This window comes from Colobus angolensis, unplaced genomic scaffold, assembly GCF_000951035.1.
Source record: "Colobus angolensis palliatus isolate OR3802 unplaced genomic scaffold, Cang.pa_1.0 Scaffold3, whole genome shotgun sequence".
NCBI lineage: Eukaryota > Metazoa > Chordata > Mammalia > Primates > Cercopithecidae > Colobus > Colobus angolensis.
This window is the reverse complement of record NW_012116265.1, coordinates 26,701,874-26,729,830: the sequence shown is the minus strand read 5'-3', so window position 1 is coordinate 26,729,830 and position 27,957 is coordinate 26,701,874. Positions and strand designations below refer to the sequence as shown.

The following is a 27,957-nucleotide window of genomic DNA, read 5'->3' as shown; positions in this document are numbered from 1 at the left end:
TCTCATCACAGTTTTATTTTAAAGAACTATGATATCCAGTATTTTTCCATGAGAGATATTGATCGACTTGGTATCCAGAAGGTCATGGAACAAACATTTGATCTGCTGATTGGCAAGTAAGTAACTATAACTGATGTCAGGGCAAACCCCCAGTGGGCAACACACTTTAGCCTGTTTCTTGAGGACAGCAGCTTTACTTTTAAAATAAAAAGCAAAAACATACACATAATTTTAAATAGTTCAGAAAGGCAAAATATGAAACACAGGTCATATTCTTCCTCTGGGGTTTTTGGGAGGAGGCTTCCTCTAAATCATTGCCTAGATCTTATGTCTCATGATTTTTTCTTGATCTCCATCTTTAATGCTTATATTCTGAGATGACAAGGATTTATTGTTTCAACTGTCCCATTCTTCCCAGTCTCACGATTGTTTCATATGAGTTTTATGTTAAGCAAGTCTTGGCAGTGTAGAAAGATGGCAGATGAATACTAATCAAACGGCAGTTTTAAGAGCATTTTCCCAATACCAAGTATTTACTTCTGGGTGATTAATGTTGGAATTGTTATCTGGTAGTATGTCATTTCGTAAGCTGTTAAGAAACTTAGTTGTTAGCTTCAGCCTTTGGACACTGGGGCTAATGAAGTTAGAAATGGAAGATGTTAAAACTGCAGACCTAAAATTAGAGTTCACTTCAGCTGCTGTTAGGTTCAGAGAATAAGAGCAGCCATAACCTACATCAAGCCAATTTAAATTAGACTGTATCAGAGCCCAATCTCATCTAGAAATGAAGAAATCCCTCTATTGACAGTTATTAGTGTAAGAGGTTCTAATACCCAGGGTAAGGCAGAAATATATACATTAGTCTGTCTGAGGCATGCAGAACAAATGGCAGTATCATGAAGTGGTAGGTAGGAAGTTAACATTGCCAATCTCAGTAACTTCCAAGAATAGAAAGCCTGGAAATGTATTAACAGCTTTATTAACAAAGTACCAGGACAAATAGCAAAATCAAGGAGTTGCAACCATGAGAAGGATGAGTGTCTAAGCACAACCAGTTAAATATTATTTTATCTTCTTCCTTTCTAGGAGACAAAGACCAATCCATCTGAGTTTTGATATTGATGCATTTGACCCTACACTAGCTCCAGCCACAGGAACTCCTGTTGTAGGGGGACTAACCTATCGAGAAGGCATGTATATTGCTGAGGAAATACACAATACAGGTATGTAGCAACCAGGTCTGCAGCCTGTTAACAAAATAGGTAAATATGCTAGAGTCTCTTGCCTGCAAAGGATCTTTCTGATATTCCACATCATTGCAGAGTTTGTTTTTGCTTGAACTTTTGTAGCTAAAAATTATATGGCCATGCTAATAAAAAAGGACTACTTTAGAGTCATGCTTGGACATGGCTCTTGCCAAATTACACTAAGGCGATAATGAGTAAAAAATTGTATATTTAAACAACTAAATACAAGAATAAATTGTCAAACTGATGCAGTTCTTTGTGTCTGAGTTATCTAAAGGCAGATTAAGATAAGAAGGCAAGACCAAGACTGTAATTTACACTCTAAGAGGTTGGTTCACTGGGAGTTGTGAATTTGGAGTTAAAGCTGATCTCTTGAAGAAATCTGCAAATTGGACAATATCTTGGGTCCTTTATGTAGGGTAGGTCTTGTATTAGAGCCTGATAGGATCTCTAATAAGGGGGATACAGTTAGATGAGAATGATTGATGGAAAGAGTACTAAGATGAATTGTACGTTATCAAGACTGGCTACAAGACTGGCTACTTTTCCAAAACTCATACTTGCTTGCAAACAGTTTCCATTTCTGTCAGAAAGCTTCTGGTTTTAAAGCTACTTCAAATGACCTTTCATTCCAAAATTTAAAGAACTACCAAATCATACTGCTTCAGTAACCATGTGATGGAACTAAGGTATGGATAGAGACCTCAGATTGAAAGGTTCAGGGCTATAGAGAACCCCTGACTAGATGGGATAGAAACTGACATTGAGAAATGGTCTCCTTAGTGCCACAGCCTGCTAGAACCTTAGGCAGTACAGAAAGGCAGGTAGTACTGGTCTAATTCTCAGATCTGCAATCTTAGATGTTGCCAGTGGTCCTCAGGTTATTGGTCAGAGAACCTGGGAGTTCAATTCTCTGCTTTGCTTCCTAAAAACACCACTTTAGAGCAGGGGTTATAACCTCTAGCACTTATATGTGGCAGCGGCCATGACTTGTCTCTTTGTTCCCATGCTACAATATTTTATTCCAAAAGACACTCATGGGGCTAGGCACAGTGGTTCATACCTATAATCCCAGTACTCTGGGAGGCCAAGGCAGGAGGATTACTTGACCCCAGGGGTTCAAGACCAGCCTGGGCAACATAGTGAGACCCTGTTTCTAAAAAAAAATAATTAGCCAGGTGTCCCAACTACTTGGGAGGTTGAGTTTGCAGTTAGCCATGACTGGGCCACTGCACTGTTAAAATGCTGTCAACTGGATACCTAAAGCAGTTTGCTTAAAGGGTGACAATTGTCTGGAAACATAAGTCATGTATGTATTTCTAATACTGCAAACCTTCATTACCACTTCTAGGATATGCTAAAGGTGCAGGTTTAGTCAGTGGAAATCAAGAGACAAATCAGGAACACAGGTCTATGTGCAGGAAATGATGGAAATGCTACAGTAATATACCTGTTGGTTGCAGTTTGGCACCATACACTCAACTACACATTGCTAATAAGGGAAGATGCTGAATGGACATATGGCATTAAGCACATCATGTACTATAGTGTAATATCAATAAACCATTAGGTACATTCGCCTGTGTTTCCAGACTTTATGGCCACCCTGAATATTCTCAGATACTTGTATTCCTGAATACTAGCTTGTTCAGATCACGCTTCATCCAGAATAACCAACTAAAAAGTTAAATTCTACAGAGCAATGAGGCATTTAGAGGGGTGAGCATGTTAGCAGGTCTGGATAGGTTCTTCTGGTTTAAGCTTCCCTTCCACTTGCTCCAGGCCAAAGGAACAGTACTGAGAACTTTGACAGAAGTTCTCAAACCTTAACAGAAAGTAACTGGAGTCCAAATAAAATAACTAACATATGGCTGAATCTTCTCTTGATCAAGTAGAAGATACTGGGTCAGTCTGCTGGGAGACAAAAGATGTGTTAGATGTGGAACCTGCCTCCAGAGCTCAGGCCTGCAGGGGTGAGAATGAAGCTTGCAGTAATAACTACATTTCAGCGCATATGGTGTGGTGCTCTAACAGATACAGAAAACACATTAGAGTTCAAAAGTGGGAATGGAGTTTAGCTAGTGAAAGTGGGAGATTTCCTCTGCCTTCATACTTGATTCATTTCCAGGCAGGCATCTGGAAGGTTCCTAGTCATACTGGAGATGGTATACATTTTGCCAACAAGCAGGATGAAAACCTCCCCCACCCAACACCAAGCCTTTTCCTTTTCCAGAAGGCCTGACAATTATGCCTATTATGTTAGTTGAACAAGGATGGTTTATTTAGTTATCTTAAAGGTTTCTTTTAATCTACTGGAGCATAACAGTGTTTTAACTTAAATTCATGGCCAAGAGGATGAGGTGCAAGGGGCTTCCTGAAAATAGGTATTTTCTACTACAAAAGGGACTCTTGTTTTTACCTTGGCTTGTTCTCCCTGTCCCAGTGGGATGACCCTCACTGAGAGTAGTAGCAAGGGAATTTGAGGTTTTGTCACACTTTGTTCTTCCAGGGTTGCTGTCGGCACTGGATCTTGTTGAAGTCAATCCTCAGTTGGCCACCTCAGAGGAAGAGGCGAAGACTACAGCTAACCTGGCAGTGGATGTGATTGCTTCAAGTTTTGGTCAGACAAGAGAAGGAGGGCATATTGTCTATGGCCAACTTCCTACTCCCAGTTCACCAGATGAATCAGAAAATCAAGCACGTGTGAGAATTTAGGATATACTATGCACTAACATGTTTCACAACGGGCATTCCAGAATTATGAGGCATTGAGGGGACAGACAGATACAAAATGGTTGTCTCGGTCAATACTGCCTTAATGAGAACATTTACACATTCTCAAAATTGTAAAGTTTCCCCTCTATTTTGGTGACCAATACTACTGTAAATGTATTTGGCTTTTTGCAGTTCACAGGGTATTAATATGCTATAGTACTATGTAAATTTAAAGAAGTCATAAACAGCATTTATTACCTTGGTATATCATACTGGTCTTGTTGCTGTTCCTTCACATTTAAGTGGTTTTCCATCTTTCCTCCCTCCTCCCACAGTTTGGCTACCCAGTGCATACCTGAACTGTTAGCCCACAGCAGCAGTATGCTTATTCTATCCACATCCCTAACATCATGCATTCACAGGGTCAAAGTTCTGGTCCACAAACCCTTCCCTATAGAAGTTCAATGGTTGCGAAAGAATTTGTAGTAAACCAGGCCTCCCAGGATGGCGAGCTCCAGTAAGATGATAATGGAAAGCAGCAGCTTGTTGGTTGTCACTCTACCAAGAGAAGCAAAGTGGGGAGTAGTCAGAAGTTTGGATAACCTTCCTTCCAAACATTTTGGGGTTAGACCTGGAACCACGGCTGGATACTCTCAGGCTGTTTGTTTGATCACACAGCCACTTACCAGGAAGTACTCACGAGGTTCTTTAGCTGTCATTTAGGGATAATGCTGTCTACCTCACAGAAATGTTAAACTGAGACAATAAAAACCAAAGCATAAAAATGAATTCTGAAATGTGTCCAAATGGTAGTTACTTCCTTTAAAAATAGCATTTCTAGAAAGAGGGGTTAGCTAGAAAAAGTAATCATATATACATCCAGCTCAGGATGGATCCGGCCCTATGATAAGTAACTAGAAGCCTGGGTAATACCTTTCAATCCCTTGGAAACTTCTTTCCTCTGCCCTGTTTTTCCCTTTGCTCTCCTATCAACCCAAACAGATATGTTATAAAGGTAGTATAGGAGCTTAAAAATTGTACTATCTGTTGTTTACACCAAGAATCCAACCTCTAGTTCTCATGTTCACTCTAGGTTTCTCCCTATTCCACAAGGAATTTGTCACTGTAGGAAAATCCCACCCCTCCTGCTAGTTCCATGAGTGGGTTGTAGTTTTGTTTCATGCTAGGCCACCTGTGCCCAAGGTCACGTACAATACCCTCTTACCCCCAACTTCAACCTCAGTGGCAATATTTCTGCCCTGGATTTGTCTGTTAGCACTCAAGGATTTTGGTTTTTATTTTTGATAAAGACTACTTTATTGGTGGCAGTTAGTACAATTCAAATTTTGATCCTCAAAGGAGGACTTAGTTATTTATCAGACTAGGAGTCCATAGAGAGCTGAATGAAACTGAATCAAGTCACTGCTGTGATGACTGAAGTCAATCCTGTTTCTTGGGAAATGAAACCACAGCCAGCTGATGCATGGCATATGCTGTTTCACTAATCGAGAATCACGGTGGCTCTATACAGGAGGTCATCAGCTCCACCACCCTTTAGATGCACTGGAATTCTGTTCTTCTCCTGAAACAGCTTGTGTTTTCTGGACCTTTATTTTCAAAATGCCTGCGTGAAGCAATGCTCATGGTCCTCTGGGCAACCTGACAGTGCCAGCAGATTCTGCAGCATCTTAGCTCAGTTACTGCCCGCCAACCCTGACAACTCCCCAGGGTTTTATTTTTAAAAGTCTACTTCTTCCCTACAAGACAGAACTTCCAGAAAAGGAGCTGACTCCCACGAAGGGCAAGCAGAGCCAAAAGCAAGTACTATGCAGGTGAAAGCTGCTTTCTAATCAAGATTTTACAAATATATTTCTTTTTTTTTTCTTTTTTTGAGACGGAGTCTCGCTTTGTCCCCCAGGCTGGAGTGCAGTGGTACCATGTTGGCTAACTGCAACCTCCGCCTCCTGGGTTCAAGCAATTCTCTGTCTCAGCCTCCCGAGTAGCTGGGATTACAGGTGCCTGTCACCATGCCCAGCTAATTTTTTTGTATTTTTAATAGAGATGGGTTTCACCATCTTGGCCAGGCTGGTCTTGAACTCCTGACCTTGTGATCTGCCCGCTTTGGCCTCCCAAGGTTCTGGGATTACAGGTGTGAACCACTGTGCCCGGCCGAGATTATACAAATATATTTCAAGGAATAGGAAGCTGTTATTCCTATGTGTTGCCGTCTCTAAAGAACATCAGCTGTAATTAAATCTTTTCAGTGGAGAAATTTTTCACTGCTCCAAGTCAAAGCAGTATATACTTGTAACAAATGATTTTATCCTGAGCTATTTAATTATCCAAGACCATATTCCTTAGTGTATTTATTCTGGTCTGCTGGGTGGTACTGAGTATATGGGGACTATGCGTCAACTGCTGAGGTGCTTTATTAGGACCTTTGTAAGTCACTATTTTAAGCTTTTTGGTTGAAAGCCATTGAGTTAAGAGAAATTTCATGACTTTAATAAAACTTACTTTCTGGACATTGAACGGAGAATCTTTCGACTTTTGCTCAAGTTTTCACTTGTGTTTACCAGCTGAGAAGAGAAAATAGTGATTATTTCCCTCTTTAAAAAGTATACTCTGTACAATTGAATATCCCTAGATTAACACTAGACATTAAGGGATATATGTTGAAAAATTCCAAGAAATCAAGCCAATTTAAATGATGGCCTTTGAGTGTAAGTAGAAGAACCTGGAAAGGACAAGATATTTTAGTACTCATCAAGTAGGCTTAGGAATCATCTTCCTAGGTTGCTGCTGGGGATGGACTCCTGAGACTGAGCTAATCTTCTACCGTGGCTACTCCAAAAGGGAAGGCTTCAAGTGTAGCCAGCAGACTGGACAGCCAGTGACTATAGAGCAACTAAAGATTTGAATTTCATCAGCCAAATTCCAGGACAGCCTCTTGAGTTGGCATTTGTTTTTGTAGGCTGGCCTGTTACTACTTTTGGAATCTGGTTATCTTTTTTCTTTACCCTCTTAAGAGACAGTTGCATCGAATTGTGAAAAGAACCTCCATGGAACTTTCAACTGCCTGCTACTAATCTGGACAGCTGGAGGATATTTCACCTCCAGCAGATGGCTACCTGCCATCTGTTCCCATTCCCCAGTGGCCTTGGTAAGCTGACCGCTCAGCTCATTCCTTGGCTTTTATTTCTTTGAAACAGGGTCTCGCTCCGTCACTCAGGCTGGAGTACAGTGCTGCAATCATAGCTCACTACAGCCTTGACCTCCCATGCTCAAGCAATACCCCCACCTGTCCCCAAGTAAGATGGGATCACAGGTGCATGCCACCATACCCTGCTACTTTTTTTGATTTTTAGTACAGATGAGATCTCGCTATGTTGCTCAGGCTGGTTTCAAACTCCTAGGCTCAAGCCATCCTCTCACCTCAGCCTCCCAAAGTGCTAAAATTAAGATGTAAGCCTGGCCTCCTGGGCTTTTAAATTCAACCAATCTACCTGGTATGTTCAAAAACCAAAACCCACACAATCTGAAAGCAAGTTACATTCTCCATAGCTTTCCTTGAATGTAGTATTTATTGTGAATTTTCACTGAAGAGGGCAGGCATTACTCTGACTTAATGGAGAATTGTAGCTACTAAGAAAATCTACTCAAATCTTCACACTGAGCTAGTATTTTCCTGTCCAAATCTTGGCCACAGTATGTTTTTCAAATTGATTTGCCTTCTGCTATTAAGAATACAGCATTCAACTGGCAAATTGTACTAATTAAAAAATTCCAGCCAGGCACAGTGGCTCATGCCTGTAATCCTAGCACTTTGGGAGGCCAAGGTGGAATGATTGCTCGAGCCCAGGAGTTCGAGAGCAACTTTGGCAACATAGTGAGACCCCCGTTTTTACAAAAAATTAAAACAATTAGTCAGGCACAGTAGCACATGCCTGTAGTCCCAGCTACACATGAGGATCACTTGAGCCCAGGAGTTTGAAGCTACAGTACGTTCTAATTGCACTACTGCACTCCAGCCTGGGTGACAGAGCAAGACCCTGTCTCTAAAAAACTAAAAAATTCCTACGTAGGTTAACTCATTTATGGAAAGGAAAAAATAAATGAGTTATTTTTCTGAGGCTCTCAGAGTGACAGAAGACTAGAGGTCCCTGATATAGTCATCATTTGGTTTAAATATTTGTTTTCTTTCCACAATGATCCAGCTTACCTTACTGGATAATCCTTAGAGATTTTTTTTCCCTATTACTTTTTTTTTTTTTTTACTTTTACTTAGATAATAGTAAAGGGTTATAGTCCAAGATTGAAGCATAATTTATAAATCTATAAACTGTGGTAGTATTTTATGAAATCTGGAAAATAGCCTTGGCTCTAAATGACAGGGTATAAGTAGATGATGTTTTTGTAAGAATAGCAGAATACTCTATTAGATGTGTGAAAAATTAAAATCTCAGATTGGAAGCTTTGAATCCTTAAGTGCCTTTTGACATATTATTTCTCTTGCCAAAGACAGAATACAGCCACTTTATCCTTATTAATTCCTGTAATCTTATAAGTGTAGAAATCAGGTTTCTTCCATCTTTTTTTCCCTTCACTGAAGCAAAAATTTCCAATGATGTCTAATTCTTAGGGGTAAAATTGCTTCTAAGGGAGATCTCTCGGCCAAGCAAACTAAAAATTGAGCAAAGCAGCTGGGCACAGTGGCTCATGCCTGTAATCCTAGCACTCTGGGAGGCCGGAGTGGATGGATCACCTGAGGTTAGGAGTTCGAGATCAGCCTGGCCAACATGGCGAAACCCCGTCTCTACTAAAAATACAAAAATTAGCTACGTGTGGCGGCACATGCCTGCAATCCCAGCTACTCAGGAGGCTGAGGCAAGAGAATCGCTTGAACCCAGGATGCGGAGGTTGCAGTGAGTGGACATCACGCCACTGCACTCCAGTCTGGGTGACACAGTGAGACGCTATCTCAAAAATAAATAAATAAATAATAAAAAAATTAATAAATAAAAATTGAGAAAAGCATACGAACTTTAAAAAGACTATTCCCTGAATACAGAACTGCTGTAGCTTTTGGTCTCAGTATGGTTTCCCGGCGCAGTGGCCCCCTAATTTGCCCATACTTGCCCCTTTCCCTGTCTGCCCAGACTTACTCTACTCTTGGTGCGTTCTAACTGGTCTCGTTGTTCCCCCAGCTCTTCTATGATTTCTGAGCCAATCTGATCAGTCTCCGTGGCAATGCGATGAGAGCGTTCAATACTTTGGGTGGCCCGGTTCAGGCTTTCAGTGCCTTGCAGAAGCATTGCCCTTTGAGACTGTAGCTGATTCTGAAAGGAGTATGGAAGAGAAATGTTAGACTTTTTCCATTATAAATTCATTGCCAGCATATTCCTCATGACCTTCCCCATGTTAGAAGGAATACAGTGAGCAATAATTTTCATTCCTTTTAAGACAGAACCAAAGAAGCTAATGATTCTTTTCAAGGTCACAGACTAAAGCAGAACCTGAAATGAATCAATAGGATCACAATACCCCCACTCCACTGTCTTTTACATTTACATAAGGCGAGGAAAGATGGATTAAAAATACTGGAGCACTTTCCCTGTGTTTGTGATGAATGTGAACTGGTTCATGTGTCTCCTGGACTATCAAATTCTGAAAGTTGGCAGCCCAGATGTGGGAGCTACCTGATTAATGCATATAGCCTGTAACTTTGATAGTGTTATGAGCAAACCAACTAAACTCCGCAGCCCTAGAAAAAGGTTAATTCACTGAAGATTCCCACTTGACTGGTACTGAGGACTGAAGGACCATGAACAAGCTATTCTGTTCTTCGTTTTAAGCCTCCAGCACCTGGTATTTCCAGGTGGTCTCCCACCTAAGTACTAACCAGGCCTGACTCGCTTAGCTTCTGAGATCAGGCAGGTTCGGGGTGGTATTGCCTAGATGACTAAATTCTTCTTTTCAGCATCTAAAGAAATTTTGTAGAAGTCTGAGACACTACCACATTCTGGAAAAAACGTTATGTGGTTACCCTCTTGGTGAGCCCCAAAAAGAACTTCACCTAAGGTCAAACAAAAAGCCTTGAGGCTGCCACACTGGGGGTGATTTGGTCTCAGGGAAATTAGCATCTGGGGCTTGAGCAAGCTTCCCCACCTGCCCTAATTTCTCAACTGCCCTAATTTTCTAAATCCCCACCGAAGTTTTACTCCACCTGTAATCCTAAACACAGACAGCATGAAGACAAAAGTAGCCTTGTCAGGCCAGAATTAACAACCACTGACAGAAATGGAGGTGGCTCCAAGTTCTTAGCTGTTCAAAGCGTGCGTGCGCACACGCGCACACTCAAAAGGAACCCAGCTCACAGAGGCCTATTACAGAGCAGGTGACCACTGGCAGGACCATCAAGAAGCCAAAAGATTGGCTCCCAGAGCAGAAGTAGCAAAAAGCACTTTCTTTTTTTCCTTTCCTTTTTTTTTTTTTTTTTTTTGAGATGGAGTCTTGCTCTGTCACCCGGGCTAGAGTATAGTGGCACGATCTCAGCTCACTGCAGCCTCTGCCGCCTCGGCACAAGCAATTCTGCTGCCTCAGCCTCCCGAGTAGCTAGGATTACAGGCACCTGCCACCACGCCCAGCTAATTTTTGTATTTTCAGTACAGACAGGGTTTCACCATGTTGGCCAGGCTGGTATTGAACTCCTGACCTCAGGTGATCCACCGGCCTTGGCCTCCCAAAGTACTAGGATTACAGGCATAAGCCACCGTGCCCGGTGCTCTGTAGCATTTTGACTTAATGGCATACAGACCAGCAGATGAGGAAACCACTGAATGAGGTTCAAATAAAATCAGTTAGGTTAGCGCAAAGAAGAAGGAAAAAGGTTTTCAAAATAAAAGATGCAGATTTTCAACTGAGTAGGCTAAAAAATGACCAAGAAAAGATCAGATCACATAAATGAACTTCAGACAGATTTGGAACAATAATTTTACAGAAGGTATGGATACCTAAATTATGTTTTAATAATTTCTGAAACTCATAATTTTAAAGCAAAATTGTTTAGATTTCCTCCCCAACTTTGGCAACATGACTAAAGTCACTTTTACAACTCCCACTTTAACCAGCTCCACCTGCCTGCCTTTTTCCAGTCTCCCTTTAAGTGATCTTCTGTTAGCTTCTAATCTGTGGTGATTCCTCGTGCATCCATTTGAAAATTTTAAATACTTCATTCTCAAGGGGTCTAGTTTTGGCATCAGCCATGCCAAGCCAATATCATTCTGAATGTCTCTTAAACTATAATCAGGATGCATTGTGAAACAGGATTTGTTTAAAATTGGAGTACGAGCCTTTCTACCTCTGTTCAGTCTGGACTGGTGGACCCCTTTCTATTTCTCTGTCATGCTACTTGCCAGAGAATTTCTACTTTGTGTTTTGTTGGTGGAAGACAGACCAAATGCAGCACATTTAATCTTTCAGACGTTTTATTCCTTTAACAATCAAGCTGCTCTAGATGGTTTCAGAATATAGATGTTCAATTAGTCCAATTTTATAAATCAGAATCCTGAAAGCCAGACAGGCAGTCTGGCTCACTTTCCATTACCACAGAATAAAAAGACAGAAAGTTCCTTCTCGAGAAGCGCCCTGCATTGGTTACTGTATCTCAGTTGTTGGGCCATTTTGGCATTAAGGTAAAGGAAAGTTTGGATTGATTGTGTAACAATATTCTGATAAATTAGAAACCTAACTGAATTTTCCAAGCATACTTGAGAAAGTGATTCTAAAATTTATATGAAAGAATAAAAAAGATCAAGGAGAAAAGAAATTAGATCAATGGGTCAGAATACAGGATCCAGATAATAAGAATAGGTAACACTTATATACTACTACATACAAAGCACTGTTTTTTTTTTTTTTAAATTGTGAGACTGTATTATATTAAGGATAAAAAGAAATCTAAATATGCACATGGTTCAAAAGGCCTGCATTAAATAGAGCAGATACCAAGGGGATAACAGGACCTGGATGCAGAAAAGAGGATAAGGGTGAAAAAAATGAAACAAGAGTCTAGTATACATTGATAACATGAAATACCCCAACAACATAGGCCCTTAAGGAAAAAAAAAACAACAACAGCTAAAACTTACCATATGCTCATTCTCTAGAGCATATATGCCATATTTCATGTCTCCTCGGCCTCCAGGTGTGGCTGTCAAAGGTGTGCTTCTCACCTCCCGATGGAGTTTAGCAAGGTCCTTCCGGTAGTTTCGAAGCTTAGACATCATGGGGTTACGGAAAGACAGGGGTGCATAACGTAGTTCCTCCTCCATCTCTGCCAGCTGGGAAGGCAGAAAGTAGTGAGTGGATAGCCTGGTTCTTCCCTCACTCATTTGGACATATGCCTAGTTTGGACTAATCAAACCACTTATTTATTTGGACTACACCAAGCAAATAACCATATGCTCCATGAGGCAGGGACCATGTCTGGCATGTTCCTCTCATTCTGAATGTCTGGCATACTGCCTAGCAAGCACAGAGCAGGCCTTCAAAATATATGAACTGAATGAATGAATGGAAAAACAGGAAGTACTTTATAGTTTACTAAACATTTTTATATACATTCTCCATTTAATCCTCACAACAAGTCAGTAAGGTAGGAAATGCTCCATTTCATATAAAAAACTTAAAGAAACCTGCTCAAGATTACACAAAAAGGAGTCCGGGCCAGGCACAGTGGCTCACACCTGTAATCCCAGCACTTTGGGAAGCGGAGGCAGGAGGATCATTTGAGCACGGGCCTGGGCAACATAGCAAGACCTCATCTCTATTAAAAAAAAAAAAAAAATTAAACAGAAAAGGAGTTAGGGTTCAAAATCTTCAAATTCTCTCAGCTCTCTTCAATATACCAAGTTTTTAGCCTGGTATGATTGAACATTGCCATCAAAAAGTGCTTTGAAGTCTACTGTACTAAAAGTGATAGGGGTCTGGCATCAGGATTCTTCCCTTCTCCTGCTCCTCTTTCTGAAAATCAATTAAGTTTGTCTCTAGGTCAGAGACAACCAGGGGCCTACCCTAGAGCAGGATGCTTTAGGGGAATCAGACTTCTATTTTTCTGGGATAAGTAAAATGTAACACCTGGACATGTTCACAAGCGGCCCTAAATTATTTTCATCTGCCTGGAATGGTCAGAATATGATTATTACTTTTGTTGAGTTTGGAGAAAACAAGTATCTGAGCATCAAACAAATCAGCAGTAGCTAGAAGATTTTAAAAATGCTACCAAGGTATTAACTGAAACAGGAGAATGGCTACAAACAGGTATCATGGAAATGCCCAGCTGCACACAGGTATTAAGAAAAGCTCCTAGTACCCCCATTAGGAAGAAGATAGTTTCTACAGTCTGGTGGCCTGGTCTTTCTTAAAACAGATGCAAAACAGAGAAAAGGATGCAGATGTGCTTCCTTCTCAGAACTTCACTGTGATAACTGGGAAACTGAACAAGCAAGAAGGAAGTTTGCTGGCCAAAAGAGAATTTTTTCTCTATCTGCTCTGGGGTAGCAAATACAGGGGCAATTATTTCTGCAGAGTACTAGCAGGGACCAGAATTTTGGCCCCAATCTTAATGGGTTTGCTGAAGCTAGAGTATAATGAGATGGAGTCAAAGGACTCTTGCTTCCATAGGGCTGAAGCGAAAAAACAGAAAAGCCACAGGTGAAGAGAAGCAGTTGTTAAACCGTTCAGTAAACTGAACCAACTTCTGACAAACTTTGGGTGCCAACTGAGACTCATGCATGACTTGCCTGAGGTACCAAGTCCAGCTACTATGTTGTCTTTTAAGGCAGAAAGGGACATGGTTAGAATTACCTCTAAACTACATTTTCTGTGACAGTAAGTTTAACAAAGAACAGTAACTTTCTTTTTTTTTTTTTTTTTTGAGGCAGGGTCTTGCTCTGCCACCCACCCAGACTGGAGCGCGGTGGTGCAATTGTGGCTAACCACATGCTTGACCTACCAGGCTGAAGTGATCCTCCCACCTCTGCCTCCTGAGTAGCTGGGTCCAGAGGCATGCACCACCACACCTCGGTAATTTTTTTTTTTTTCTGGTAGAGATGGGGGTCTCCCTAGGTTGTCCGAGCTGGTCTTGAACTTCTGGCCTCAAGTGATCCTCCCACCTTGGCATTTCAAAGTGTTGGAATTACAAGCGTGAGCCACCGCACTGACCAGTAACCTATCTTAATGACCAGCTCTTAAAAACAGATTTTAGGCCGGGCGCCGTGGCTCATGCCTTGTAATCCCAGCACTCTGGGAGGCCGAGGCGGACAGATCATGAGGTAGGAGATCGAGACCATCCTGGGTAACACGGTGAAACCCCGTCTCTACTAAAAATACAAAAAATCAGTCGGATGTGGTGGTGCCCGCCTGTAGTCCCAGCTACTCAGGAGGCAGAGGCAGGAGAACAGCGTGAACCCAGGAGGTGGAGCTTGCAGTGAGCCAAGATTGCGCCACTGTACTACAGCCTGGGCGACAAAGCAAGACTCCGTCTCAAAAACACAAACAAGCAAAAGAAACAACACATTTTAAAAGACTGCTTGGGTAAAAGTATGAGAATGCCCTCACTACTCACATCAGCAATATATTACCAAAGAGTCATATTTCACGAGTGTCTTCAGGCTTTACCCATTTGTGTTTGTCAAACCCCCTCAACAACCATCCCTATCACCTGGCTTCATTTAGTAAGAAATAGTCAAAATCAAGATCAATGGACAGGAACAGTTAATCTGTGATCAGTTCATAGCATTACTTCTGGAAAAGACCAACACCAGGTAGAAGAAACAAAATTTGTTCCTTGTTCTCACCGTTTCATTTGCTTCCTGTTGCTTTTCATCAAAATCCCTGATCAACTTCTTCTTCTCTTCTAGAAAAGATAGATAAGTTTCAAATGCTTATTACTATTTCCACACATTTGTAAAGGCCATTCCCTCTGCTTAGAATAAGCTTCCCATGGTAGGGCATGGTGGCTCATGCCTGTAATCCCAGCACTTTGGGAGGCCAAGGCAGGTGGATCATGAGGTCAGGAATTCAAGACCAGCCTGGCCAAACTGGTGAAACCCCGTCTTTACTAACCATACAAAAATTAGCCAGGCGTGGTGGCAGGCACCTGTCATCCCAGCTACTTGGGAGGCAGAGAAATCCTTGAACCCAGGAGGTGGAGGTTGCAGTGAGCCGAGATTGCGCCACTGCACTCCAGCCTGGGCGACAGAGCGAGACTCCGTCTCAAAAAAAAAAAAAAAGAATGTTTACCAATAGTGACTCTCTGAAACCCCCTACCTTCACTCCCACAGTGAACCACTTCTATGTTAACTCGTATCTACTACTTTTCTGCAAAACAAATTAAAAATTCTATCCACTCTGCTTGCTGGGAGACTGCCTGGTATGGTGCTTGTTTTTCTCTGGGTGTGGCACTGGTAATGACTCAAACAATGAGACGTTATTCATTCCCCTTTCAGCCTTTCCCATTCCATCCCTTTGGTTAACTGTATCTTTAATACCTAAAAATTACTAATCTCCCCTTTGAACAAAAATAGAACAGGCTTTAGCTTCAAAACAACATCTAACTAAAACAGTATTGTCTTCATTGTATTTTCTGATCACTTATACTACAGGTTTTCCATCTAAAATATGATAGGAAGTTTCATTTTTAAATAACTTTGTTTTAAATAAATGTATTTTACATGAAATAAGTTGACACAAAGAAAATGTAAGTGACAAGGCCAGGCACAGTGGCTCACGCCTGTAATCCCAGCACTTTGGGAGGCCGAGGTGGGCAGATCACGCGGTCAGGAGATCAAGACCATCCTGGCTAACAGTAAAACCCCATCTCTACTAAAAAATACAAGAAATTAGCCGGGTGTGGTGGTGGGCGCTTGTAGTCCCAGCTACTCGGGAGGCTGAGGCACGAAAATGGCGTGAAGCTGGGAGGCGGAGCTTGCAGTGAGCCAAGATCGTGCCACTGCACTCCAGCCTGGGCTACAGAGCAAGACTCCACCTCAAAAAAAAAAAAGAAAAGAAAAGGTAAGTGACATAATAATGATACTTGGATGGCAAAAACTATGAAGGTGGTACCAGAATGCTGTCACCTGGTAAACATTTGTATGGGGCAAAGGCATACAAACACCTTTCCTGGTTAGTCAGGGGAGTGAGGTTCTGGTGCCAGGTTCAGGCCTGACTCAGCATGTAAACTTGGATAATTTCCTTCATTTCTTTCTGACCGCACCTCCTCCTTCACTGACTATAAAATGAGGAAGTAGGTCATCCCTTCATATCTAACAAGCAAAAATTAACTCCGTTTATGAGGAGCTTGATTTTTTAAAAAAAATTTATACCTCCAAATGAATGTTCTCCCTGGAAATCTACATATAATCTACTTCTCACCACAAAGTTACCATCGTTTACAATGTTTGTTTGTTTTTTTCAAGACGGAGTGGAGTGCAGTGAGGTGATCTCGGCTCACTGCAACCTCCAACTTTTTGAACTCATCTTTTGGAAGTACCTTCATAGTCTGGGGATATAGTCTTTGTTTCTTTTTTAAATTGTGGCAAAATACATGTAACATAAAATTTGCCATTTTGACCATTTGTAGGTGTATAGCTTAGTGGCTAGGTACATTCACACCGTTGTGAAGCCATCACCACTAACTGTTCTCCAGAACTTATCATCTCAAACTGAAATTCCATACCCATTAAACACCTCCCCATTCCATGAATTTCACTACTCCAGGTACACCGTTAAGTGGAATCATACAGTATTTGTCCTTTGTGTTTAGCTTATTTCACTTAGCATAAAGTCAAGGTTCATCTATGCTGTAGCATGTATGGGGATATGGTCTTTTACAGCTACGTATTTTTCAATGTGACTCCTAAACACAAGCCAGCAGCACTTCCACCAACTAAAGAGCCATCTTTTCTTTTTTTTTTTTTTTTTTTTTTCTGGAGACAGAGTCTCACTCTGTCGCCCAGACAGGAATGCAGTGGCTCGGTCTTGGTTCACTGCAACCCCCGCCTCCCAGGTTCAAGCAATTCTCTTGCCTCAGCCTCCCGAGCAGCTGGGGTTACAGGCACCCACCACCATGCCCGGCTAATGTTTTTGTATTTTTAGTGAAGACAGGGTTTCGCCATGTTAGCCAGGTTGATCTCAAACTCCTGACCTCAAGTGATCCATCCACCTCAGCCATTCTACTGCAAAAGAGAACAGATGAGCTGGGCTTATGAAGAAATGGCCTGTGGGTATTCAGTTGCTGTCCTGAGATTTTCTTAGATGATTTGTCTACTCTGATTTTCATCTTAAGACCTGACTTTTTTTTGAGACTGTGCCTCACTCTGTTGCCCAGGCTGGACTGCAGTGGCATCATCTCAGCTCACTGCAACCTCCAACTCCCGGGTTCAAGTGATTCTCGTGCCTCAGCCTTCTGAGTGGTGGGATTACAGGAGTACGCCACCACACCCAGCTAATTTTTCTATTTTTTTGGTAGAGAGGGGGTTCCACCATGTTAGCCAGTCTGGCCTCATGCAGTCCACCCACCTCAGCCTCCCAAAGTGCTGGGATAACAGGCGTGAGCTACTGTACCTGGCCAAGCCCTGACTTTTGAATCCAATCCTACATAAGATGTAATGTAACTGTAATGCTTTATATGGATTTACATTTTGTTAACCACAACAGCATCTAATGTCAGTTGTATCTTTTTTTTTTTTTTTGAGACAGAGTTTCACTCAGGCTAGAGTGCAGTGGCATGATTACGGCTTACTGCAGCCTCGACCTCCCAGACTGAAGCAATCCTCCCATGTGCTCAAGCAATTCTCCTGCCTCATCCTCCCAAGTAACTGAGACTACAGGTGCAAGTCACCACACCCAGCTAATTTTTTTTTTGATAGAGATGGGGCCTTACTGTCTCATGGCAATCTCATAATTTGCTGAAGCTGGTCTTCACTCCTGGACTCAGGCAATCCTCAACCTCAGCCTCCCAAAGTATTGGGATTACAGGTGTGAGCTACCACACCTGTCCATGTATCCTACTTTTTAAGTGACCATAAATCATTTTGGATGCATATGTTCTATAATCTCAACTTGAGACCAAGTTCCTCTGAAATACATAAATTTATTTTGTCATTTTTACTATGCCATAGATCCTAGAACTATAAACCTCCTTAGATGTGGCTACTGCCTGAACACGCAAATGACAACACACTCTTTTTTTTTTTTTTTTTTTTGAGACGGAGTCTCGCTCTGTCGCCCAGGCTGGAGTGCAGTGGCGCGATCTCGGCTCACTGCAAGCTCTGCCTCCCGGGTTTACGCCATTCTCCTGCCTCAGCCTCCCAAGTAGCTGGGACTACAGGCGCCTGCCATCTCGCCCAGCTAGTTTTTTGTATTTTTTAGTAGAGACGGGGTTTCACCGTGTTAGCCAGGATGGTCTCGATCTCCTGACCTCATGATCCACCCGTCTTGGCCTCCCAAAGTGCTGGGATTACAGGCTTGAGCCACCGCGCCCGGCCGACAACACACTCTTTACGACGTCTCATTAATTATTGTGTGACACCCCCTTAATATACACAAGATACTCCAGACATTTTCCTCCATATTACTCACAAAACCCATGGCTCTGTTTGTGGTTTAAAAAAAAAAGTAGGGGAAGGTTCACCACGGCAAACGGTATGACTCTTGACCATCTATGATGTAACTGAAATGAGCACCAAAGCAGCTATTACTATCTGTGAGGGGGCTGTGTTCTTAGCTACCAGTACTGAAATAATACCTACAGTCAAAAATGGCTACTTCCATGGAGCAGTATTGTATCACTTTGTAATAAGCTGTCCCAAAAGTGCTGAGCATCATCACTGCTCTGAGTCCGCACATCTCCAAATTCAGGCATGCTCACTCCTGATCCAAGCCAGACAGTAGGAAGCAGTACTGTACACATACGTACATTCCCTTCCTAGCTCGTTCCTTTCCTAGATTTTTCTACAACTGTGTTTAGTCATAAAGTCTCCTCCTTTATTCTTCCTTTGTTAATGGGCATGAAAATCTGCATTCTCAAGGGGCAAATTCTAGAATGATTCCAGGAAAGTCACTACATAAATGAAAGGGGGAGAAGACAACCACAGAACCTCTCTCCTTTCACTAACTTCTGTGTGCTGGAATATTCCATTTCCTACCTGATTTCATAAAACACATTTCCTGTTATGCGTGCTCTATAACTTAACATACTTTTAAAGAACTTCACTACATTTATGAGATCCTTTCTGGACTTCTAAGATTTAAAACAAACAAAACAGAAGCCTTTCAAATCATTTCTTGTGATAATAAAGCCAGGGAGGCAGATAATTCAAGAAGCTGATCTCTACCCAACTGAGAGGGATAGACAGCTGCTTTTCAAAAATTCTTCAGGCTCAGAATTATGAAACCAATGAATGCTAGAGCTAGGATGTACCTCAGCGATCATCTAGTCTAACTTCCTGCCTTTACCGCTGAGGACGCTAGGCCCTGGAGAAAGTGAGTGCCTCCCCAGTCATCAGAACAGCAAATGTATGGCAGCACTAGTTCTGGAGTGCAAGTCTGCTGACTCCCAGTCCAAGGCTTTTCTGTACAGTAAACAACTGTATACTGTACACAACTGAGGGGCATTTTTGTGCGCCCAGGGTATAGCCTTTAACAACTGGAAAAAATTTGCTTAAAAAACAAAAAACCTCTTCCTCTTTTTAGGGAGTTAGAATTGACGTCACAATCAACTACAAACAGCAAGGTGGCATCCTGGGGAGAATGCGCACCATGAGCAAGAATTAACCACTTCAAATACCATTATCCCCCACCCCACAAGCCTGCCCAAATCAGTCACACGTGAGGGACTCTCTGGGCCCAACTCTGTCTCCTTTGGGAAACTGGGTGGATGCTGACATGGAGTAAAATGGAAACAGCTCTGAAAAACAGAACTACAGAAAGCCTACCTTAATGTCTGACCAAAGTGAGCAGCCTCTCTTCCTTATGGGGGTTTGAATTTCCAGTCCAAGAATGCCTACTCTTGGCCCTTTAAAGTTGTGGAAATAACTTCAGTTTCACCAGCTCATAAATATGTGGTTACTTTGCTTTTGGCGCCTCACTGTGGCAAAATGGAGGACTTACACCCTTTATTTCTATACCGTGACAGTTGACTAGATCCCACACCATGCAGGAGTTAAAAGCAACAGATTCCTCTCAACCAACCTGTTTACTCATCTGCAAATAGCGACTATAAAACTACTGACCTCATAAGGCTTGTTTGAAAGGGTTAAAAGAAATAATACACATAACATTCACTTAGCAAGTGCCAAATATAAAGGCTCAATAAATAGGAACCACCATTGTTTCTGAAAGTAAATACTTACGAAAACCTAAGAGCAAACACAAAATTCAGTAGAAAATATGAGAAGTTAGAATAGTTAAAATTCTACAGTCTGTAAGTAATTGGTGTTTATCGGCCAGCTGACTACAGTACTCCATAGTGATTATTTTTTCTGGCTCCGAAAATAATAGGGTCTTGTGTTATACATACTGATCTAAATGATTTAAAATGGAAAACTTTGAATATTTTTATGATACCCATTAAGACATATGGAGAGACGTCTTCAGGTATGACAAAAACAAAACTAGAAACCATGACCACCGGCATTTAACATTATTGATTAGATTAAGAAATTATAGCACATTATGGTACTCCAAAGTAAGTGGAGAGACCTCTTCAGAGGTTGTAAAACCAAGACTAGAAATTATGGCCATAGGTACTTAATGAGATATTAAATGGATTAATAATTATTGTATGTGGTAATGGACAGTCACTGCCACAAAAACTTCCTAAAATACGACACATTGTCTCTAATATCCTTCAAAGGCAGAAAGTGAATGGAGACTGTACTTTGGAGAAATGCTGTTTTTGTTGTTTTAATAGGTAGAATATACCCATTTTTAAAGTAATGAAAATGCGGACAACAGTAGAATAGAAACAAATCACAATCATATATTAATATTTTCTTTCCAACAATTCACACTATTCACATATTCCATCATCCAACAGATATCTATGGAGCACCTAGTCTGTGCTAGGCACTGTTCTGGTGCTTAGGAAACACAGTGAAAAAAAGACATAATATTGAGCTTATATTCTAGCTCAGTGGCTTTCACACTTGGCCTTCATCAGAAACCCCCTGGAAGGCTGTGAAAACACACTGCTTGTTAAAAGTTTCTGATTCAATAAGTCTGGGGTTGGGCCCAAGAATTTGCATTTCTAACAAGTTCCCAGATGATGCTGATGCTGCTGGTTCATGGACCACAATGAAACCACTGTCCTAGTGAAAGGAAGACAAACAATATACTGTAAATATCATAAATGTACTAAGTGTCTAACATGTCAGAAAACAAGTGCTCTGGAAAAAAAAGAAAAAGGTAAGAGTAGTTGTATACAGGGCTGGTATTCTTAGTTTTCATTTAAATAACACAGCTAGTAGTTCTATTATCTATATTAGCAGTATTCTAAGGACTTTACATATATTAACTCATTTACTCCTCACAAAAACCCTATGAAGTAGACACTAAGATTTATCCCCATTTTGCAGGGAAAACTAATTGGGTTAAAGTAACCTGTCCAAGGTCACACTGCTACTAAAAGGTGGATTTAAACTCAGGCAATCTGGCTCTTGAATTCTTGCTGTTAAATATTATACTATATGGCCTCTCAATTCACATATTTCTTCATAAATGTTTTATTGTTAATTTTAGAGACAAAGTCTTGCTCTGTCACCCAGGCTAGAGTGCAATGATATGATGACAGCTCACTAAAACTTCAAACTCCTAGACTCAAGTGATCCTCCTGCCTCAGCCTCCTGAGCAGCTGTGACTACAGGTGAGCAGCACCACGCTCAGCTAATATTTTTTTTTTTTTTGTAGAGATAGGTCTCACCATGTTGCCAAGGCTGGTCTCCAACTCTTGGCCTCATGCAATCCTCCTGCCTCAGCCTCCCAAAATATTGGAATTACAGGCATGAACCACCACACCTGGCCCCCATATTTAATTTTATTTATTTATTTATTTTTATTTTTTATTAAAGTTCTAGGGTACATGTGCACAACGTGCAGGTCTGTTACATATGTATACATGTGCCATGTTGGTGTGATGCACCCATGAAGAAATACTCTGTGAGGCTAGAATGGACATATATTATGTCATGATCTCTGTTCTCCAGGTACCTTTGATATTCTCATCCACAACCCAAACTCTGCTTCTCTTCTTATGTTTCTTATTTAAGTTCATCGTTCACCCAGTTGACCAAGTGAAAAAATGCAGACACCCTGGAATCTTTCTCCCTCACTCCTCATATCCACTGAAGCTGGTTAATTTCTGCCTCAAAACCACCTCTTGGGCCGGGCACTGTAGCTCACACCTGTAACCCCAGCACTTTAAGACGCTGAGGTGGGTGGATCTTAATTAAGCCCAGGAATTCGACAATAGCCTGGACAACAAGGGAGACCCTTACTAAAAATACAAAAAATTAGCCAGGCCTAGGGGCATGCGCCTGCGGCCCTAGCTACCCAGGAGGCTGAGGTGGGAGGATCACTTGAGCTTGGGAAGCCAAGGCTGCAGTGAGCAGTGATGGTGCCACTGCACTCCAGCCTGGATGACAGGAGACAGGAGTGAGACCCTGTGTCAAACAAATTCCCGTGTTACCAAGGCAACTGCCCAAAAGGCTCTTAACACAGTCCCCTATACCCAGATTCTTGTGCTCTCTCTCGTCCTCTGCCTAGCAATTAATGCCCTCCTTCTAAAATCCGCATCAGTCAACTGCTTTAAGTCCTTTACTGACTTTCCATATCAAGTCCAAATGTCTCGATGTCACACTAAGATCCCCTCACAATCTGGCTGTTTCACCTGCCCCATCTACTACTACTTTCCCATATACATTCTAAGCTCCAGAGTTGGGGGTATTCCATTTTTTTTTAACTTCTGTGTTGTCTCTTTGCATTTCCCCTGTTTAGCAAACTCCCATTCAACCCCTTATATTCAGTTTGAAGTTTTTTGAAGCTTCCCTCTCTTCCCCATGCTCAAGTCCAGCCTTTTTTATGGTCTCTGAGAACTTTATTTTAGGATTAATCACACACTTTGTTGTAAGTTTGTTTACTTTTTTTTTTTTTTTGAGATGGAGTCTCGCTCTGTTGCCTGCAATCTCCACATCCTGGGCAGTTGATTCTCCTGCCTCAGCCTCCTGAGTAGCTGGGACTACAGGCGCATGTCACCACACCTAGCTAATTTTTGTATTTTGAGTAGAGACAAGGTTTCACCATGTTTGCCAGGATGGTCTCTATCTCTTGACCTTGTGATGCGCCCGCCTAGGCCTCCCAAAGTGATGGGATTACAGGCATGAGCCACTGTGCCCGGCCGTTTGTTTCTTTTTCAGATAAGCACTCTGGAAGTCCTCAGGGCCCAGACAGTGGCTGATACATAATAATTCTCAGTGTTTATTGAAAAATAACTTAATTCAATTACACAGCATAAGCTACATGCAAGGGCTGTATTATGTACATTATGCTGTGCCTAATAATTCATGATAGGCATTCATGAAAACTTTATGATGTGGTCTCTGAACTAGAAAAAGAGGGATTCAGATGAGGCACCATGTGTTTGCTTAGATAAATTCAATTTATTCAACAAATATTTATTGAGCAGTGTGAACGAGGTAGTGAATAAGAGGTAAAGTTGTTGGACTTCTTATTACAATTCTAGGGATATGTATATAGTTTATTTACAACTATGTCTGTTGCCAGCAACTTAGAATATTTTGTGGTTGGGTAGAAATTCACCTATTTCTGCCAAGCACAGTGGCTCACGCCTGTAATCTCAGCACTTTGGGAGGCCGAGGCAGGTGGATCACTTGAGGTCAGGAGTTTGAGACCAGCCTGGCCAACATGGTGAAACCCCGTGTCTACTAAAAATACAAAAATTAGCTGGGTGTGGTAGCAGGCGCCTGTAATCCCAGCTACTTGGGAGGCTGAGGCATGACAATCGCTTGAACCCAGGAGGTGGAGGTTGCAGTGAGCTGAGATTGTATCACTGCCTGGGTGACAGAGCAAGACTCTGTCTCAAAAAAAAAAAAAAAAAAAATTCACATATTTCCGACTGTCCTCTTTGCAGGATGGAGAAAAGGGCTGGGGAGACAACAAATGTGAATGTAACTATCTAAGCTTTATGTTGCTATAACAGAATAGCTGAGTCTGGGTAATTTATAAAGAAAAGAAACGTATTTCTCAGAGTTCCGGAGGCTGGGAAGCCCAAGACTGAGGGGCCTGATTCTTTCAAGGGCCTTCTTACTACCCATGGGTCACCCTATGGCAGAAGGTGGAAGAGCAACAGATCAAGAGAGCAGGCAAGCAAGAGAGGGCTGAACTAACCCACTCTCTCAGCAACCAACCCACTCTCAGGATAACAATCCAATCCCTGAGGATGGAGCCCTCATGGTCTAATCATTTCTTACGGGTCCCACCTCTTAACACGATTAAAATGGCAAATAAATTTCAACATAAGTTTTAGAGGGGACATTCAAACCATAGTAATAATGAATTCAATTTTCTATTTTTCAAAGCAATGTTCTTTTGCATTATTTAGCCTTATAGAAATGGGCATTGCAAAAATTAATTCAGTGCCAGCTTGAAAATGCAGTCTACTTTTTTTTTTTTTTTTAGACAGAGTCTTGCTCTGTCATCCAGGTTAGAGTGCAGTGGTGCAGTCTTGGCTCACTGCAACCTCCAGCTCCTGGGCGCAAATGATCCTCCCACCTCAGCCTCCCCAGGAGGTGGGACTACAGGCACGCACCACAATGCCTGGCTAATTTTTGTATTTTTTGTAAAGATGGGGTTTCACCACGTTGCCCAGGCTGGTCTCAAAATCCTTCAACACAGCAATACTCCTAACTCAGCTTTCCCAAGTGCTGGGATTACAGGTGTGAGCCACCACGCCTAGCCTGCAGTCTACTTTTTTTTCTTTTTTTTTTTTTTGAGACAGAGTCTTACTCTGTTGCCCAGACTAGAGTGCAGCAGCACGATCTCGGCTCACTGCAACCTCTGCCTCCTGGGTTCAAGCAATTCTCCTGCCTCAGCTTCCTGAGTAGCTGGGATTACAGGCAACTGACACCATGCCTGGCTAATTTTTGTATTTTTAGTAGAGGTAGGGTTTCACTATGTTGGCCAGGCTGGTCTTGAACTCCTGACCTCAAGTGATCTGCCCGCCTCTGCTTCCCCAAGCACTGGAATTACAGGTGTGAGTCACTGTGCCCTGCCTGCAGTCAACTTTTCAATCACATAAATCAGATCCCACAATGCTTCTGCACAATATATTTTAACTGCATCCCATCATATTTAGAAAAAGGCACAAGTCTTTCACCATGGTCCACAAGGCCCTACATGGTCTGGCCCTGCCTACTTCTCTCCTTTGCTCACTTCATCCCAAACACATGGAACTTCCTGGTCTTCGTTGAACACACCAAGCTCATTTCTGCTTAAGGACATTTGCAGTGCTATTCCCTCCTTCTGACACTTACTTCTCCCAGATTTCTGATTTACTCCCTCTCTTCATTCAAGTCTCAGTTCAAATGCCATCTCCTCAGAGAGGACTTTCACAACCGCCCTATTTAAAACTGAAGTCCCAAGGAAAGCAGATCGCTTGAGGTCAGGAGTTAGAGACCAGCCTGGCCAACATGGTGAAACCCTGTCTCTACTAAAAATACAAAAAAAATTAGCCAGGGGTGGTGGCGCAACTGTAATCCCAGTTACTCCAGAGACTGAGGCAGGAGAATCGCTTCAATCTGGGAAGTGGAGGTTGCAGTGAGCCGAGATGGTACCACTGCACTCCAGACTAGATGACAGAGTAAGGCTCGGTCTCAAAAATAATAATAATAATAAAATAAAACTGAAGTCCCATCCCTTGTTCCTTTACTCTGATTTATTTTCCTGTATTCTTTAACACTGCCGCTTAATAGTTATATATTGTTTATCACCTACCCACTAGAATGGGGACGTGCATGTCTTTTTCACTGTAATTTGCAATATTCACCAGCACCTAGAACAGTGCCTGGCACACAGCAGCCTCACAATAAATATATATTAAATACATGCATTTCATTCTCACCAAAGTCATTCAATTCCTATGACCTTGAGTAATTCGTTGAGCAAACACTCAAGCTCTGACCCTTAAATAAAAGCAATAAAACAAAGTTTTGTCCTTGCCATCAAGTTCTATATATCCGGAGGCCAAGAACTATATATAGCAGGTCTTCCTATGGATCTAGGGCCGGAAAACTCTAGCTCCTCCAGACAAAACTTGTAGCAACCTGAACCATGAAATTAAGGGGTAGTAAATAGTCTCAGCAGTAAAAACGTTCAAAACAAGACCACATCTAAACGCCACAATAAGGTTTTAAAGGCCAGCTCTCTACCCTCCAATAACAGGTATATACCAACACCCCAAATTATGACTCCTTTGGGTTTTTAACCCTTTTTCTGCGCTACAGATCCTCTGTCAGTCTGGTGAAAACTAGACCTGTCTTGAGACTAGTGCTTCTAAATGCATAAAACAAACAACAACAGCTACGAAAGAAACCCATGCTACATTACAGGACCGCATATGTAAAAGCCCCTCTGCTCTGTTTGCCGCAGTGAAAAAAACCGAGAAAATGTGGAAGGCCATAGAAGGATTCCAGGGAACTGAACCCCGCGTCCCCGGGCGCGTCCCCAATTCACTCTCAGTGGCAGGGAGACCTGGGGCTGCGACCCAGCCAGCCCTAGGGGGCGTGTCTGAGGACGCGGAGGGAGGAGACGCGGGCCCGGGTCTGGGAGGAAGGTGGGGGAAAATTCCAAAGCGCGTGGGGCCGCGCTCCCCACGGCGTGGCCCACCAGCGCCTCACCGGTCCCAGCAGTCCCCAGCAGCCGCTCGGGCACCCCTTGTAGGTCTTCATGGAGGCCGCGGAAGATCTCGTGCAGCTTCTCGAAATGCTCCGAGGAGGCGGCGGAGGCTGCCATGGCGCAGGACGCGCTGGAGCAGCGGCCACCCAGATTCGGGGCTCTGGGCCCTCTCCTAGCCCGGAGGTCAGCCGCCCAGCCCCGTGGCCATAACGACGACCGCCGCACCACCGCTGCCCAGGACGAGGCTCTTCCGGAGCCGCGGCAGGGTCCTCCCGAGCCGGAACGCCCACCCTCTCCAGCCCGTGATTGCGGGAGCGCCGGCGCGAAAGCCTGACGGGAAGGCGGGAGACTGCGCGGCTTAGGCGACTCCTGAGGGAGCGAGCGGGGCGAACGGCAGTCGCAGAGCCCGAGAAGTGCCCGGTCCGGGGTGGGGAAAGGCCGCAAAGAAAGGGCCCTAGGGGACCTGAGGGACGGGCAGCTCGGCCGCCTTCCTCCCGGGCCCCGCCGGCCGGCCAGGGGCGGGTGCTGCAGTGCACGCCGGGGGATGTAGTTTGACTCGGAGAGCGTCTGGTCCCGGAGTCGCGCTTTGCCCGGGGTGTCAGGTTTAGCCCGGTGCCCGATTTGATGTGTGTTTGCGTCTAGACGCCGTCCTCACTGTCATCGCGCTTTGCTTTGCCACCCTGACCCGAATTCCTCATTTCGCGTCTTGACTGAATGTTAGCTTTCGGCCCTGGAAAGATAGCCGGGCCGGGGGCTCTGCCTGCAGTCGGGAGGTGGAGCACTTTTCCTGGAACGCCCAGCGGCTCCCCAAGCTTTCAGAAGTGGAACCCGGCCGGGCGAGTGGCTCGCGCCTGTAATCCCAGTACTTTGGGAGGCCGAGGTGGGAGGATTGCTTGAACCCAGTAGTTCGAGACCAGCCTGGTCACAATAGCGAGAGCACTACCGGAAACCCAAAATAGGAGCCGGGCATGGTGGCGCGCACTTTTGGCCTCAGCTACCCGGTAGGCTGAAGCAGGAGGATTAC

At 43.0% G+C, this 27,957-nt stretch overlaps 2 protein-coding genes across 5 annotated transcripts in view; one reads left to right on the top strand and one right to left on the bottom strand.

Moving 5' to 3' along the window:
- ARG2 (arginase 2) overlaps positions 1 to 4,749 on the top strand; it is a 35,523-nt gene extending 30,774 nt beyond the window's left edge. Inside the window, exons 6-8 of the mRNA XM_011949738.1 lie at positions 12 to 116; positions 1,087 to 1,223; positions 3,757 to 4,749. Coding sequence (XP_011805128.1) covers positions 12 to 116; positions 1,087 to 1,223; positions 3,757 to 3,962 — 448 coding nt within the window. The 3' untranslated portion in view covers positions 3,963 to 4,749. The remainder of the gene's footprint in view (positions 1 to 11; positions 117 to 1,086; positions 1,224 to 3,756) is intronic.
- VTI1B (vesicle transport through interaction with t-SNAREs 1B) lies at positions 1 to 27,925 on the bottom strand. Of its 4 annotated transcripts, XM_011949741.1 has the most exons (7): positions 26,936 to 27,170; positions 15,374 to 15,534; positions 14,822 to 14,880; positions 12,113 to 12,304; positions 9,128 to 9,301; positions 6,480 to 6,541; positions 1 to 4,520 (listed from the first exon to the last, which is right to left on the bottom strand). In XM_011949741.1, the coding sequence occupies exons 2-7, from the start codon at positions 15,480 to 15,482 to the stop codon at positions 4,424 to 4,426; spliced, it is 693 nt and encodes a 230-aa protein (XP_011805131.1). In that variant the 5' UTR covers positions 15,483 to 15,534; positions 26,936 to 27,170; the 3' UTR covers positions 1 to 4,423. The 4 variants fall into 4 exon arrangements, with proteins under 4 accessions (XP_011805131.1, XP_011805133.1, XP_011805130.1 ...); XM_011949740.1 differs by lacking the exon at positions 15,374 to 15,534 and having other exon boundaries at positions 2 to 4,520; positions 26,936 to 27,925; XM_011949742.1 differs by lacking the exon at positions 15,374 to 15,534 and having other exon boundaries at positions 4,357 to 4,520; positions 6,476 to 6,541; positions 26,936 to 27,925.
- Between the last annotated feature and the right edge of the window lie 32 nt (positions 27,926 to 27,957).

Bases quoted from the DNA above. Each gene is read 5' to 3' on its own strand.
- VTI1B (XM_011949740.1), bottom strand. From the start codon at position 27,050: ATGGCAGCCTCCGCCGCCTCCTCGGAGCATTTCGAGAAGCTGCACGAG. The intron at 6,542-9,127 runs GTAAGTCTGGGC...TTCTCTTCTCAG, and splicing joins TAGAACGCACCAAGAGTAGA to CTGGTAAACACAAGTGAAAA. The intron at 4,521-6,479 runs GTAAGTTTTATT...TTCTCTTGGTAG, and splicing joins CTCCGTTCAATGTCCAGAAA to AGTGACAACCAACAAGCTGC.